Genomic DNA, 15,910 nt, shown 5'->3' with positions numbered 1-15,910 from the left:
TCACTCCATGCATCTGAAGAAGTGGGGTTTTTACCCACAAAAGCTTATGCTCAAATAAATCTGTCAGTCTTTAAGGTGCCATCGGACTCCTTGTTGTTTTTGCGGATACAGACTAACACGGCTACCCCCTGATATATTGACCATTGTTAGTCTTGTGGTCCATTTGGTTGGAGGGCCGTCACAATTGAGCAATGTGGACTGACAAGGAAATGTCTGTTAGCTAGGTCAGTCCTCTTGTTTACCTCTCCTAATCCCACCATTGAAACTTGCTGGCTGTCTTTCTAATGGCATCATTCACAACTTCTCTACATTCACAACTTCTCTACACTTGTGTTCCTAGAACCACAGATACAACATAATTTGTCTGATTTCTGGATTAGGGACTAACCAAGTTCAATAGCTCTGATGGTTTATAATTTGAAGTTGCAAAATCGGAAGTACTTATTTTGTTACAAATAAATCTCCACTGACATTCAGAATTGGGTCTTTGATATCAATGGATATGCAGAGAGTAAAGAATTTTCAGACTTAGTGCAGAACTGGTAGGGTGTTTCATTTTTAAAAAATTGTAGAGAATGGGGGCAGCAAATTGCTTCTTTTAAGTAATTAATTGTGCAGGCTTATCTTGTTGAACAGAAACAAAATGAACCAAGTCAGAAAAAGGAGCACTTCCTTGATGGCCTACAAAGGACCAAATGTTTAGTAAAATCTAAAGTAGTGTGGTGACCATTGTGTGTGTTAGAACTTTTCTATTTTGTGTTCACATAATGATGAATTACACCCTTTTGGTAAAATTTAAGTGAAATTTAGGTCATAGTTGCAAAGAAATATGGATTCTCAAAATAGACAGTTGAACCATTTAGTAATTTTAAGAATTTTGGGACCTGATCCAGAGTACATTGAAGTCAATTAAAAGACTCACTGACTTCTGTGAGCTTTGGATCAGGCCCTCGATTGTGCCTTTATGGTAGCTAACTTAAAAATGTGGAGATGCACACTTGCACATGGGAGGCTAGGATTGAGATTGAAGTCTGATTCTTTTTCTTTTCTTTTTTCGTATTTTTCTTTTTTGCACCCATCTGGAGGTAAGAATTACTGAGTAAAGGAAAATGTTATTAATTCCTTTATTTACCTTGTCTGACAAGTTGTTTTTTGTTCTAGGATTCCCTCTAGTGGCTAATTTAGCACTTAAATTTTCTGGATTTTTCAACCACATACTTTTCTTGGCTATTGGATAAACTTTTTTCTTTGGCGCAGAAGGCTATAGGTGTAAAATCAATAAAAAAAAATCTTGAGCTGTTTTAATAATTTCTGTAGATAAAGTGACATCCTTTGAATGTTTAATGCACAGTTGCTGAAATTAAAAAGAAAAAACTATACAAACTTTTAAAACAAAAAGTGACATTTGATTAAAAATGTATTTTAACTGTATAATAAATCTGAGTAAAATTGTTTTACTGTAAAATAAATCTGAGTTAAAGTGTGAAAAATTGTTATTGATTGAAATAATCAAGGTTTTTAGGCCCCAAATTTGAGTTTGCAGGGGAAGTTTTCAAACTCACTAATGGTAGCTAGTTATTGAAAGTCACATTATACAAATTTTATTGGGGAGGCTTTTTCCCTTTTCAGACTTTTCTCAAGAGTTACTTCATTCACATGAATTTTTACCAGCTGGCCATTATAATACGCTTTTGTGACTGGCTCACATTAGTGCTTACCCAAGGTGAGTTGCAACAAGGCCAGGTATCTTCGATAGTTTACTTGGAGTGGAAGACAATGGATATTTTCTGCTGAAAAAAACAAGTTAATCGTTGTTAAATTTATATTTGCAATGTGGAGGATAACCCATTGTTTTAAAAGCTTACAAATTCTGTGTTTATAAGCAGGTGTGGAATTGGCAGTCAGAAGAATATATATTTTTAAAAGGTCACAAGGAAGCAGTGAAGAATTTTAGGCTTTTGGAAAATTCAAGACTTCTTTCCTGGTCATTTGATGGAACAGTTAAGGTAAATATAAAATTTCTTTGTATTGACAAATTACAGAAGGTGCATTGTGTTTTTAATTGGCAGCAAAAAACTATAAAATTGTATATTTAATTTTCAAAGAATGAAACTTAGGCCCGGTCTATGCCAAGGTTTTTATCTAGAAGTGGAAACTATGTGAGCTCACGAAAGCTTATGCTCAAATATATTTGTTAGTCTCTAAGGTGCCACAAGTACTCCTTTTCTTTTTGCGAATATAGACTAACACGGCTGCTACTCTGAAATATGTGATATAGCGGCACGCACCCCTGCAAGCCCCTTTTGTAGATGTGGTGCATCAGTATAAAGTGTGATTTATTTTTTTTTCTTTCCCACCAGAGTAGCTATACTGGATGCTAAAAATCCCAATGTAAACAAGGATTAAAAGTAGGCACAACTGCTATATTTAGGAAATGCAAAGGTTTTAGAGTCAGTCCAGTAGGAAAATATGGCAATAAAAAAAACTTAACTGAATATTTTGATTATAGATTGCTTTCTCTGCTGTTGGTTAATTCTGCATTACATTACATTATGTAATTTAGTACTAAAAGTATAAACTGCAACATTTTTAAAAGCTCAAATTTACATTTTCATTGTATTTCAAATTATTCACCTTATTTCTCCTTATTACACCCTTCCTGTTTTGCATATCTGTAAAGAGCCACAAACCTTTATTATATTTGGATGTTCTTGATGTATTTAATCCAGTGTGTGTTGTTGTATTAGAACTGTTTTATAGATACTGAATTGATGAAAAACTGCAAAAGTAGTCTGTACATTTTAAATTTTAATAGTATTTTATAGGTGTGGAATATTTGTACTGGAAAAATAGAAGATGATTTTGTTTGCCATGAAGATGCTGTTCTTTCTTGTGCTATTTCACCTGATGCCACCAAGTTTTCATCTACCTCTGCTGACAAAACTGCCAAGGTTAGTAAACGTAATGTTGACAAATCTGCACAATGAGGTAAGTATCCTCATACTGGATATTTGTGCTTAAGACCAACTTCATTAGGTAGCTAACAACCGCTCCAAATACCTCCTAAGCATTTCAAAATATCATATTCTGTATATGGGTCATGTGACCATCTGTTAGTTTGTATGCTTGCTTGCGAGGTTATAGTGTGATCTGTTTTGCGGTCTGTGTGCTGAGTCAAGTGTCCAGCTAGGCTAGGCTAGGCTGAGTTTACTAATGAGTCTGCTGTCCTTTGATTTCCCTAACCCCGTAAAGTGCCTTGACAAGGGGACAGATCTAACTCAGGGAAAATATATTCTTCTTTGAGTGCTTGCTCATGTCGATTATATTCTAGGTTTGAGCATGCCCACATGCACAGTTGTCGGAGACTTTTGCCTTAGCGGTATCCGTGAGACGGGCTCTGGCACCCTCTTGAGTGCCATGCTCATGCGCTGGTATATCAGGCGCCACCAGTCCTACGCCCTCTCGGTTCCTTCTTACCGCTTGTGGTGGTTGGTTGGAGCGTCTCTTTCCCTTTCTTCACAAGTGGTCAAAGGTTTTTTCCCCTACTCCTTGAACCTTGGGCTCCAGCTGTAAATAGTTTGTTTATAGTAGATTAGTTAGTAAGTAGCTGTTAAGTACTATAGTTAGTCAATAGCCGGTCTCCGGGTTTTAAGCCCTGCTCTGACTACAACAGGCCTATTTCTGTTAGTGACCCACATGGTAGCTGTTTGAAGTGCCTGGGGGAATCCCAAATTAAAGAGAAGTAAGAACTTTCTGTAAGAACTTTGTCCCGGGACACAGAAAGAATGCGACATTCGCTTAAGGGCCCTCCTCGTGGAGACCGCTCTTTGCCCAGCCTCAGAGCCGGCCTGGCCAGACGCAACTCCCAGCACTTTGGCCTTTTTGCGTAGCATACCCCTGGCACTGGGCTCTTCCCGGTACCGATCCCCTTTGCCGCTGCCCAAGAAGAAGACTTAGAAGAGGGACCCAGCACCGAGCAAGTTGGAGCATTGGGCAAAGGACCCTGCTTGGGCCGCCTGCCCACACCGAGGCTGCAAGGGGGCACACCCCCAAGAGGACCTACTACCCCCCTAAGGGATCTGCCATCAACTCCGGGGAGCGGTAGAGGACCCAGTCAATGGCGCAGTCAATGCCTTCTCAACTCCCAGTGCCCAGAGAGCAACGGACTCTCCCGCACCAAGTGCAGCGATGGACCCGGTGAAGGCTCCCTATAAAGGGTAAGCCAGCTGTGAAGGCCTCCCAGAAGGCGAGTGAGTGTCATCGGTCTCTGGAGCCAAGGCAGAGCCCTTTGTCGCTGCGTCCTTGGTGTCCATGTCAGCCCAGTTCACTGATTTGCCGCTACCGGTCACCAGCACCACGCTCTCAGTCTCTACCTTGGCACCAGGCCTCATTCAAAGGCACGTGCCAGTTGCCTTACAGTCAGCACCGGTCATCTTCGTGCTGACCGTCACCATCCCCGACACGTTGGGGACGCTCCCCCTACTCCCAGCACTGATCTGACGATTCAAGGCACTGGTCACCCACGGTGATGGTTAGCTGACAGACTCGGATGTTGATGGCCCCACCCTGGTCACCGGAGAAGGATTTCTCCGGCACAGGCAGGGAGTTCAGCCCCTCACCGAGACAGCACCATCACGACTAGGTTCCAGAGGGTGCATCCAACAGAGCAGTGCCGACCTGGGAGCAGGGCCAGTGGCCAGTGCAATGGCCTTACTGGAATGCCTGGGGAATGCCAATGCCCCTGTCTTACCAGTCCTTGGTCGCCGCATCAGACAAACCCCAATCGACACTGGCAGCACGAGGCTTGGCGCAGGAAGCACCAGCGGCCAGTGTGGTGGAGGAACAGGTGCCCACCCCGAGACCCCCTGCCCCTGTGGGGGATGATGCCCCTGACCCTCCCCCAGTGGTTCAGTTGTCGTCGTCCTCTCCAAACGAGACGGTGGCAGGGCCCTCCCATACTAGCCCACTAGACAACTTCAGGGAGCACCAAGCCCTGCTCCCACGGATGGCTACCAATTTAGGCCTCAAGGTGGAGCAGTCGGACACATTCAGTGTGCTCTCCACGTCCATCCCCACACGTGTTGCACTCCCAGTGCACGAAGGGGTCCTGAACCAGTAGCGTAGCCGGGGGGGAGCGGCCACTCCCCCTCTGAGCACAAGTGGTGCCTTTTTAATTTATAGGTGCCTTTTTTTAATTTTTACTCACCTGGTGACGCTCCGGGTCTTCAGTGGCACAGGCCTTCATGCGCTCCAGCTCAGCGGGGCCCTTCACTCGCTCCGGGTTCTCAGCGGTGGCATTTCGACAGCTGGGGCCTTCAGTGCCGCCAAGGACCCGGAGCACCGCCTGGTGAGTAAAAGCGGGTGGCACCTTTTTTTATGTCCGCTGCCCCTGTTAGCTCCACCTAGCTACGCCACTGTCCTGAACATTGCCAAAGCTCTCTGGCAAACCCCGTCCTCCATCCTGCCCATTTTCAAGAGGGCCGAGAAGAAGTATTTTGTCCCCACCAACGGGTTTGAATGCTTCTATGCCCATCCACCCACCCCCAGTGTCATTGGTTGTGTCAGCGGCCAACTAAAAGGACAAGCAGGGGCCTGCCAGTTCCACCCCCAAGAATAAGGAGGCCAAGAGACCGGACCTGTTTGGAAGAAAAATTTATTCCATGGCCAGTCTCCAGTTCCGGGTCGCGAACCACCAGGCTCTTTTAGGGCATTATCATTTCAACCAGTGGGACTCCCTCCACAAATTTAAGGACTCCATGCCCAAGGAAATGGCCCAAGAGTTCGGGGCTCTTGTGGAGGAAGGAACCACAGCGGCTCAGTGCTCCATCCAGATGGCCTGGGATGCGTCCTATTTAGTGACCAGGGTGGTCGCCTTGGTGGTGGTCATTCCTGACAGCTCGTGGTTTCAGACCTCCGGCCTGTCCCAGGAGATGCAGTCCTCCGTACAAGATCTTCCGTTAGATGGAGTCAAGATGTTCTCCGATCAGACAGACGTGAGGCTGCACGGTCTGAAGGACGCTTGGGCCACCCTCCGCTCCCTGGAGATGCATATGCTTCAGTTTGCCATTCCAACCACCCCCACCGCCAAGGCCTTGGCAGCCTTGACTGGGCTCTATGAGGAGAAGGGACAGTGGGTTCAGTTGCCGCTGCCCTTCCTCCTCCTGCTCACCTGTACAACCTGGCTGGGTGAAACATGATGGGGGCCAGAAGCAGGTATTCTGAGGGTGTGCTCGAGAGTGACACCCCAGTCACCTCCCTGGATCTACCCCATCTTTTCCTCAGCCATCTCCATCCCTATACTCCATGGTTAACTACTGAGGATCAGGAATGTTTGGCCCGAGTTCAGTACGTCCTACTAGGGAGTAGAAAGCTCTCCACTAGAGCGACCTACCTGACCACCTGGAAACAATTCACGTGCTGGGCCTTGGCCCAAGACGTTAGGCCTAAGCAGGCCTCGCTGCAGCTGATGCTAGACTACCTTATGCATCTCAAGCTCCAAGGTTTGTCCCTTTCATCAGGTAAGGTCCACTTGGCCGCTATATCAGCCTTTCACCCTCTGTCCCCGGTCTTGGCTCATGGCATGATGGTCCAGTTCTTAAAAGGTTCTGGAGTGGCTCCACTCTTGAGACCGGGACCCAGTCCCTCTGTGGGACTTGAATCTGGTGCTTGCACGGCTCGTGAAAGCTCCCTTTGAGCCCTTGGCATCCTGTTCCCTTCTTCTGCTCTTCTGGAAGGTGTCATACCTGATGGCGATAACTTCTGCCTGAAGGGTCTCCATGATTAGGGCGCCTACATCGGGGCTGCCCTATACGGTGTTCTTCAAGGACACAGTCTAGTTGCAGCCACATCCGGCTTTCCTGTCCAAGATGGTTTCGCAATTTCACATAAGCCAGGACATATTCTTGCCTGTCTTCTGCCCAAAGTCTCGTAAGTCTGAGGAGGAATGTAAGTTGCCCTCCCTGGATGTCAGGAGAGCGCCAGCCTTCTACATCGAGAGGACCAAGCCATTACGCAAGTCAATGCAGTTGTTCATTGCGGTGGCAAGTAGGATGAAAGGTCGTCCAATGTCCACCCAGAGAATTTCTTCTTGGGTCACAGCCTCCGATTTTGCTACTATCAGGCAAAGGTGCTTCCACTGGCGATCGTAACCGCCCACTCAACCAGAGTACAAGCCTAGTTGGCAGCCTTCCTGGCCCATGTGTGAATCTCTGATATCTGCAGAATCGCCACCTGGTTGTCTGTACATACATTCACATCTCACTGTGCAATTACCCAGCAAGCCCGAGACAATGCTGGCTTCGGTAGATGGGTATTACAAGCCTGTGAACACCGAGCCCACCTCCAGGGATACTGCTTGTGAGTCATCTAGAATGGAATCGAAATGAGCAAGAACTCAAAGAAGGAAAAAACGGTTACCTATCTTTCGTGACTGTTGTTCTTAGAGATGTGTTGCTCATGTCCATTCCATTACCCGCCCTCCCACCCCTCCGTCAGAGTTGCCCGCAAGAAGGAACTGAGAGGGGCGTAGGGCCGGCAGCGCCTGATATACTGACGCATAAGCGTGGCACTCAAGGTGGCGTCACAGCCAGCCCTACGGATACCGCTAAGGCAAAAGTCTCCACAGCTGTGCACATGGGCGCGGCATACATCTAGAATGGAATGGACATGAGTAACACATCTTGAAGAACAGTTACAAAAGGTATGTAACGATTTTATCCCAACTTTATGTATGAAATGATGGGGTCTAAATTAGCTCAAGAAAGAGATCTTGGAGTCATTGTGGATAGTTCTCTGAAAACATCTGTTCAATGTGCAGTGGCAGTTAGGAAGCTAACAGAACCATTAGGAAAGGAATAGATTAAAAAAAGAAAATATCATAATGCACTATATAAATCTGTGTATGCCCACACTTTGAATACTGCGTGCAGTTCAAGTCACCCCATCTTAGAATTGGAAAAAGTGCTGAGAAGGGCAACAAAAATGATTAAGGGTATGGAACATCTTCAGTCTGAGGAGTGATTAAATAGACTGGGACTGTTCATCTTAGAAAAGAGACAACTAATGGGAAATTATGGTTGAGGTCTATAAAAAAAACATGGATGGTAAGAGAGATTGAATAGGGAAGTGTCATTTACCCCTTCACATAACACAAGAAATAGGGGTCATCTGATGAAATTAACAGGCAGCAGGTTTAAAACAAGCAGAAGGAAGGACTACTTAACATAACATACAGTCAATCTGTGGAACTTGTTGCCATGGTATGTTGTGAAGACCAAAAGTATAACTGCCTTAAAAAAGAATTAGATAAGTTCATGGCAGCTAGGTCCATCAATGGCAATTAGCCAAGATGGTCAGGGATGCAACCCCATGCTCTGTGTCCCCCTAAACTTCTGACTGCCAGGAGCTAGGAGTAGACGATGGGATGAGTCACTTGAAATCACCTCGCAGCATCTGGCACTGACCTCTGTCAGAGACAGGATACTGAGTTAGATGGACCATTGGTCTGACCCAGTATGGCCATTCTTATGTTTTTACTTTCTAAAGCTTTAGCGACCTCCCAGAATTTATCTTGGAGACGACTACACACACTCTTAAGGAGAACTGTTGGCTTTAGCTCTCATAAGGTACACAGTCTATGCCCAGTATTTTGCATAGTTATGTGTATTGCTTTAGGTTTTTTGAATTAAAGCATTAAGCAACTAACTACAATATTTTACAAGACAAGATTTTTAAAAATAGCTAAGTATTTAGGTATCTCTCACATTTTCAAAAGTACTGAGCACCCAGCAACACTCATTGACATCAAATCAGGTATGTTCCTAAAAATGGATTTGTGAATCTCAATTTAGGCTTCTGTTTTTGAAAATTGTTGGCCTACTTTGTATTTTACCCCTTGTATGTCGAAGTGTTAACTAGCAGTCAGATCCTTATTGTCTGCAAGTCTGCTTTTAGACATTAAAATTTATTTTGTGCAGTACTTGTAATTCAAATATTTTTTTTAAAAAATTGTATTTCATCAGAATATGCAGTTCCTTCAAAATCGAAACACTTTGTGAAATCAAGTCTGTTTTACTCCAATTTTGTTTTGGAAGAAAACCCGAAAAACAAATTCCAACATGTCAGAATGTTTTGACTTTTCATTTTTAAATGACTTTTTGTTTAGAATTTTTTAAAATTGTGTATAATATATTTTTATATTGTCTAAACTAAATGTTCTTAATGATTCAAAATCATTACTTTTCAGAATTTTCTTTCCAGAGAGTGTCAAAATTTTCCGGTTTTATTCCTGTTCAGAAAAAAGCCACATTCAAAAATTTCTAAATATTTTGAGAAATGGAACTTATTTTTAAGAATTATTTTACAAATAAATAGATCATTTAAGGTTCCCTTCAAGTTTCAAAGAAAATGTATAGACATCTTTATTAAAAGACCACCTCCTTTGAGATTACTTCTCGTCAGCCCCTTGAGTGGGCTGCTTAATAAATGTTTCATTGTATTACACTCCAGAGCGTGCTTCCTAGCTTGATAAAATTCTTATAAAAATATCTTTGTATTGATTCATGAAGTTCCTTTTCCTTAATAACTTCATGAACTTTCTGTCTAACAGGTTAGGAGCTTAAAATGTGTAATAATAAAAAAATTGTGCACACTTTTTCAAATAATACCTAACAAATAAATGCCTCTCAGATTTAATTAATCTGGGATTTATGTACTTTGAGTATTTAAATCCCTGTGTTAACACATGTGTTTCTGATTGGAGTGGACAGATAAAATTGTATAAATTTTCCATGAAGTACCACTTATCTTTACTTTTTTTCTTTCACATTTCATTTTTAGATATGGAGCTTTGAAAGTTCATCTGTTCTTCATGAGCTTAATGGTCACAAAGGCTGCGTGCGGTGCTGCACTTTCTCCTTCGATGATAAATTCTTGGCCACCGGAGATGACAATGGAGAAATAAGGGTACATTTGGAGACATTTTAGTAATACGTTGAGTCAAAACAACTTTAGGGGTGCTTAGCCCAGTGTACTTGCCAGATATGAATTTGGGTAACTATATTTTGCCTATCTAATTGCCCTAAGCCATTTAGGGAACGTTGCAGGTCAGGAATAAATAATGGATCCTTTGCTGTCAAGGTGGCAGCATTTTTTTTGTAGTGGGTGCACAACTGAGCTGAAGTTCATCTAGAAACTATAGGCTATTGAATTGCTTTAGAAAAATATTTACAAGGTTAGACTGAATAGAGGGTCAAGACTACAAAAATACAAGAAAAGAACATTCAGAATAGATGTGCATGTGTACCTCTGGATTTGATCACCTGTTTTTGCATTTTTTTTTTTTTTTTTTATCATGGATGTTCCTTGTGTGGTGGGACTCTGGATTGTCCATTTTGAGGACTCATGGTTTACAAATATACTTATGGATTGATAGGAAAGGATTCCCTTTTTAGGGATTCCTTGTGAGTAGTTTGTTTTAAGATTGTTTTGCACGAAAAAAGAAGAAAATGTAATGTAAGGTGGCTTTATGCCCATTCCTCGCTCCCTGGAAGCAGAAAATATGTTTGTCATGTTGACTTTTTGGTTTTTTTATGGTGGTGTAGTGATGATGGTTATGGTGCTCTATAGATGGCTGGCATTCTTTACTAATTAGTCTCCCACGAGTCAGGGAATTAAACCCTCTATATACCATAAAGGTGTAAGATAAGAGGAGTTATCTGAATTGCCCTCTCACTTTGCAACCAAATATAATGTTTGAAGTAAAGGTTGTATTTCTCTAGGGAGGGAAAAAGAGGGAAAAAATGAATCCTGTCATCCTTGCAGCAATACTCCTTTTTATTTAATGCCATTAATAGATTGTATATATTATTAATTATGTCTCTCTTAGATTTGGGATGTCTCAAGAGGTGAATTACTTCATCTCTGCTCCCCTGTTACTGTAGATGAAGGAGAATCAACACATGGTGGCTGGGTAACAGACCTCTGTTTTTCTCCTGAGAGTAATATGCTTGTGTCATGTGGAGGATATCTTAAGGTAAGCCCCTCAAAATACTGTTTTAATTTAAAGTACAGGATTGGAAGGTGACACCCTGGGTGTCCTGGTCATATTTGCTATTTTAGTTTTAAAAACTGTGTCCCTCCCACAGCCCCCATTTCCGATTGCTTACAACTTTCTCAAATTTCTTTTGGGGTGACATTTTTTCATGCTTGGTTTCTGACCAAAGGTTTTTTTTTTTTTAAAAAAACAACAAGTTTGAGTAAAATCATTTGTGTCTTCTGAGTTATTTGAATATAGATTGGTGGGAAGCTTTCCTATATATCTTAAATGTTGAACCAGTTATGATCTATAAACCACTGTATTTGCAATGCCAGAGAAAATAGAATTGAATACTCAATTATGATGATCAATGGATTCATGAGCATTTCTAAATCTCTCTGATTTTGTATCTAGCATGGTAAAACAGATGTCTTGGTAACAGAACTATTTAACAGGCTAATCAATAGAGTTTTTTTTTTTCTTAGAAGAAGAAAATAAAAATAACCCAAGAAGAAGTGACAAATCTTAAATTAGATTTAAGATTAGACTTAAATCAGAACTATGATTAAGAGTAGAAACTGATGTTAGCAAAATACCCCTGCTAACAAATGTTCTTATATTAAGGCCATGGTAATTGCTGAACACCCTCAGATCTCCTCAGTCTTGAGTGTTCAGTGCCTCCAAAACGTAAACTTCAGAAAGAGTTGTGTTATCTGCACCTTGCAGGAGTGGACCCTTATTTTGTAAGATTTGAACATCAAATACTGGGTTGTTTACTTTTTCTTCATAAATACATAAGCGTTGGTGATGGTATGTGATCCTGGTTTCTAACTAGATCTCCTACAGGCTATAATAATGTGGCTCTGTACTTTGAAAGACATACTGTAAAAATCCTCTGAAAGGATGCAAGTTAAAACAGGAAATTGAAATTTGTCATTGGAGAAAAATCTTCTAATGGCTACATTTGTTTAATCCATTAGAGATTTACAGTAACTATTGTGGTTAGATTCATTGAGCCGTATCCTATTACCTGTTTTTTACACACAACTTCCAAAGACTTCAGTATGAGTTCCATGTGTGGAAAATGACGGGATATCATAGAACCATAGAAAAGTAGGGCTAGAAGGGACCTTGAGAAGTCAAGTCCAGCCCCCTGCGCTGTGGCAGGGCCAAGTGAACCTAAACCATTCCTGACGGATGTTTTGTCCAACTTGTTTTTAGAAGTTTCCAATGATGGGGACTCCATGACCTCCCTTGGAAGCCTACTCCAGAGTTTAAGTACCCTTATAGTTAGAAAGTTTTTCCTAATATCTAATCTAAAATCTACCTTGCTGCAGATTAAACCTATTACTACTTTGTCCTGCCTTCAGTGGACATGGAGAACAGCTGATCACCATCCTCTTTATAACAGCCCTTAATATATTGGAAGGTTGTTATCAGGTCCCCCCTCAGTCGTCTTTTCTCAAGACTAAACATGCCCGGTTTATTTTAACCTTTCCTCATAGGTCAGTTTTTCTAGACCTTTTATCATTTTTGTGGCGGACAAATTGGAAAGAGTGTAGAAGAGAGTATCTTTCCTAAATTGTGGTACCCAGAATCGAACCCAGTACTCTAGCTGGGGCCTCACCAGTGTCGAGTAGAGCTGGACAGTTACCTCCTGTGTTTTACATACAACATTCCAGTTAATACACCCCAGAATCATATTTTTGCAGCTGCATCATTGATGACTCAGATTCAATTTGTGGTCCCCAATAACCTCCCAGATCCTTTTCAGCAATACTACCACCTAGACAATTATTCCCCATTTTGTAGTTGTGCATTTGATTGTTCCTTCCTAAGTGAAGTACTTCGCACTTGTCTTTATTGAATTTTATCTTGTTGAATTCAGGCCAATTCTCCAATTTGTGGAGGTCATTTTGAACTTTAAACCTGTCCTCCAAAGTGCTTGCAACTCCTTCCAGCTTGGTATCATCTGAAAATTTTATAAGTGTGCTCTCCTACTCCATTATCCAAGTCATTAATGAAAATTATGTTGGGCCTTTTGTCTTTGCTAAGAATTCCAGAATCAGCTACATATTAGGGTTGGCAGCAGATGTTGGAGGGCAAGGGCAGGGGAGGGAGTTGAAAACATTATTTTAAAGTAGTATTGAAACAGAACTGCACCCTAGGAATTGCCATGTTGGGCCAGACCCTTGATCCATGTAATCCAGTGTTCTGTCTCTGACATTGGCTAATGCAAGAAACTTGTTTGTGAATAATTATGGAGTAAACTTCCCATGGGAAAGTTCTTCTTGATTCCTAGTATTTAGTAGTTAATTTATGCCCTGGAAAGCTTGAATTTATATACTTCTTAACAAATTTTCTATCTGGATAATGATCTCATTATCTTTTTAAATGTTTAATCCTTTTGTGACTCCAACTAAGCTCTTGGCCTTAATGATATCTTTTCACAGTAATTATGTTGTATAAAAATATATCTCTTCAGTTTTGAATGTTATTTTTCAGTTTCATTTGCTCCTATACTAAGAGAGGGGTAACAGGGGTATCTGACTTAATCATCTTTCTTCCATTTATTATTTTATATATGCCTTTATCATGTGTCTCCTCTAAATTAAACAGCCACAATCTCTTCAGTATCTTCTCATCTGGACATCTTTCAGGCTTCTAATAATTTTTGTCCCTCTGAACCCCTTGTTTTATTTAAGATTGTTGACTCTTTCCTCATATGCAGAATGAAGGAAGAAAACTTAACAGGCAACTAGGCCCACCATGCTAAACCTATTTTTATAACCTCTTATATTCTAATTCTGTTCCTACTAATTTAAAATGTTTCTCTTTTTATAGTGGTGGAATGTAACTACTGGAGAATCCTTACAAACATTCTACACAAATGGAACAAACCTCAAGTCAATATATGTGTCCCCTAATTTCAAAGTATATGTGACCATTGATAACCTCGGTATTCTTTATGTGCTACAGATGCTGGAATAAATCCTTTGAGCATGGTGGATGTTAAAACTCATGCAGCTGATACAGAGTTTTGAGTTGGAAACAAAATTCCACTAATCTAGTTGACATTCATTAAACTATGAAGTGTTTTTCAGTATTGCATTCATTAAATGTTTGTATGTATAATATTTATGTAAATTTTTGCAAATGAGCATGCATTTAATCTTGTTTTTGATCAGTGTTGTTATTATTAATGGTTTGTCCTTAAATTTTGATCTGCATACTAAGTATGCACCTTATTACACTGTTGGTAAAATTATATTAAGTTTTATTGAGATAGGGTGAGATAATTGTTAACAGCAGAAGACATAATAGGAGTATGGTACATGGAAATCATAGTTTGTAGAAGACTGATGGCAAATGTTTTCAGGTCATGAATGTGACTGTAAAATACCAAAAATTATGATCTTTTACTATGCATGTGTGACATTGTTTTAATGAATACAGAATGGAAAGAATTAATAACTTTGTTAGAATTCCATTTTTCAGTACAAACTTGGTACTATTTGAGGAATATACAAATATTTTAGAGAAGAATCAAGTAGCTTTCCCACTGGTACCGCAGCACTGTTTTATACTACTGTATTGAACCATCTTGCTTTCCAGACTTGTGGAGATGAGATGCATTATAGAAGGGTAGTGAGTTTGGCTTAAAATGGGAGAAGATAATTGCTGCAGCTCTTTTTAGGCACACACTCAAAGGGCGTTGGTAATTGCATTGGTGGAGATTGCATATTTGTTTTCTAGTTGGAGGAAAGATACGATAGCCAGCTAAACTGAGAATGGAACTGGGTCAAAAGGCTTTTGTTCAAAAATACTGGTGTCTATGGTATGGCTAAAAATATAGAAATTTTCCTTTTGTTTAACTTTAGCTTTCACTCCAGTTTGTGTCATGAAGATGATGATGTGCAATCCTGGTCAGCTTTGTTTACAGGGGATCCTCTGCAGAGGAATCTTTTTTTCCCCCCCAAAGTATGTGATTTTTTTAACATATTTTTTGATCCAGTAAAAGGTATAACGTGTCTGATATTCTACACTAGCTGCCTTTTTTTCTTAACTTAGATTTTGTGACTATTTAATTAAATAACAAACTATTTCTAATCAAACTTAAAGTAAGCCTTGTTCTAGTTGGTTGATTCTGACTGTTAGTTAACTTACTCAGGCGGTAATAACTGTGATTTCCTTACCTTGCAATTAATAGCAAAACCCTTTTTAACGTCAGTATTTGGATGTTTAACATGATAAAGTCACTTTATCAATTCTCAATTTCAATAATTGTTCATCTTGTATTTCATAATAAATTTTAAAATATCAGCGTTTTTTCTATGACAACCAAACTTTTTCATTTCTTCATCAATAATCTTCTGCAATTAGACTGTATTAAAGCAATATTGAATACGGGTAATGTAATGAAGTTATACAGGCAGATGTAAAAAAAATGTAATTAAAAATAAATGTAAGAGAAGAGTGTGTTTGGTTTTTTTGGATATTGAATATGTATATGTAAAGCATTTAAAAAAAAAAACCAGGCTGCTTCAGCCTAATTAGTGACTAAATCTTGGAGCTCTTCAGTTCATACTTCATGGGAGCAGGGGGTTCAAGGATGGAAAAAAATGCAAAGTTTGTTGAAATTCTTTTTCTTTTTCACGAGCAACATGCACAAGAGAGAAGCAGGGTCAGGGGACAAATCTCTCCATGTGTGTTACCAATCTAAATTCACAAAATATAATGAAATTTCAAACTGCATAAGATAATGCTTTGCTAGTTAAGTAATAAAGTCAGCATTAAATTACAAAGACTGAAGGAATATAAAAAGGTAAGAGGTGGGATTCTGGCCTCCTGTATGCCCTGCACCCATGCTGCTGC

The 15,910-nt window shown here is 40.5% G+C and overlaps 1 protein-coding gene across 4 annotated transcripts in view; it reads left to right on the top strand.

Annotated features, from left to right (window-relative positions):
- APAF1 (apoptotic peptidase activating factor 1) overlaps positions 1 to 15,509 on the top strand; it is an 88,285-nt gene extending 72,776 nt beyond the window's left edge. For all 4 annotated transcript variants that reach the window (XM_037884506.2, XM_043545530.1, XM_037884515.2 and 1 more), the window contains 5 exons: positions 1,887 to 2,006; positions 2,826 to 2,951; positions 9,838 to 9,963; positions 10,886 to 11,032; positions 13,880 to 15,509. In XM_037884506.2, coding sequence (XP_037740434.1) covers positions 1,887 to 2,006; positions 2,826 to 2,951; positions 9,838 to 9,963; positions 10,886 to 11,032; positions 13,880 to 14,026 — 666 coding nt within the window. In that variant the 3' untranslated portion in view covers positions 14,027 to 15,509. The remainder of the gene's footprint in view (positions 1 to 1,886; positions 2,007 to 2,825; positions 2,952 to 9,837; positions 9,964 to 10,885; positions 11,033 to 13,879) is intronic.
- The last annotated feature ends 401 nt before the right edge of the window (positions 15,510 to 15,910 follow it).

The sequence above is a fragment of the Chelonia mydas genome, chromosome 1, assembly GCF_015237465.2.
Source record: "Chelonia mydas isolate rCheMyd1 chromosome 1, rCheMyd1.pri.v2, whole genome shotgun sequence".
Classification (NCBI taxonomy): Eukaryota; Metazoa; Chordata; order Testudines; family Cheloniidae; genus Chelonia; species Chelonia mydas.
Note: the sequence above shows the minus strand (reverse complement) of the source record. Positions and strands in the feature narration are given on the sequence as shown.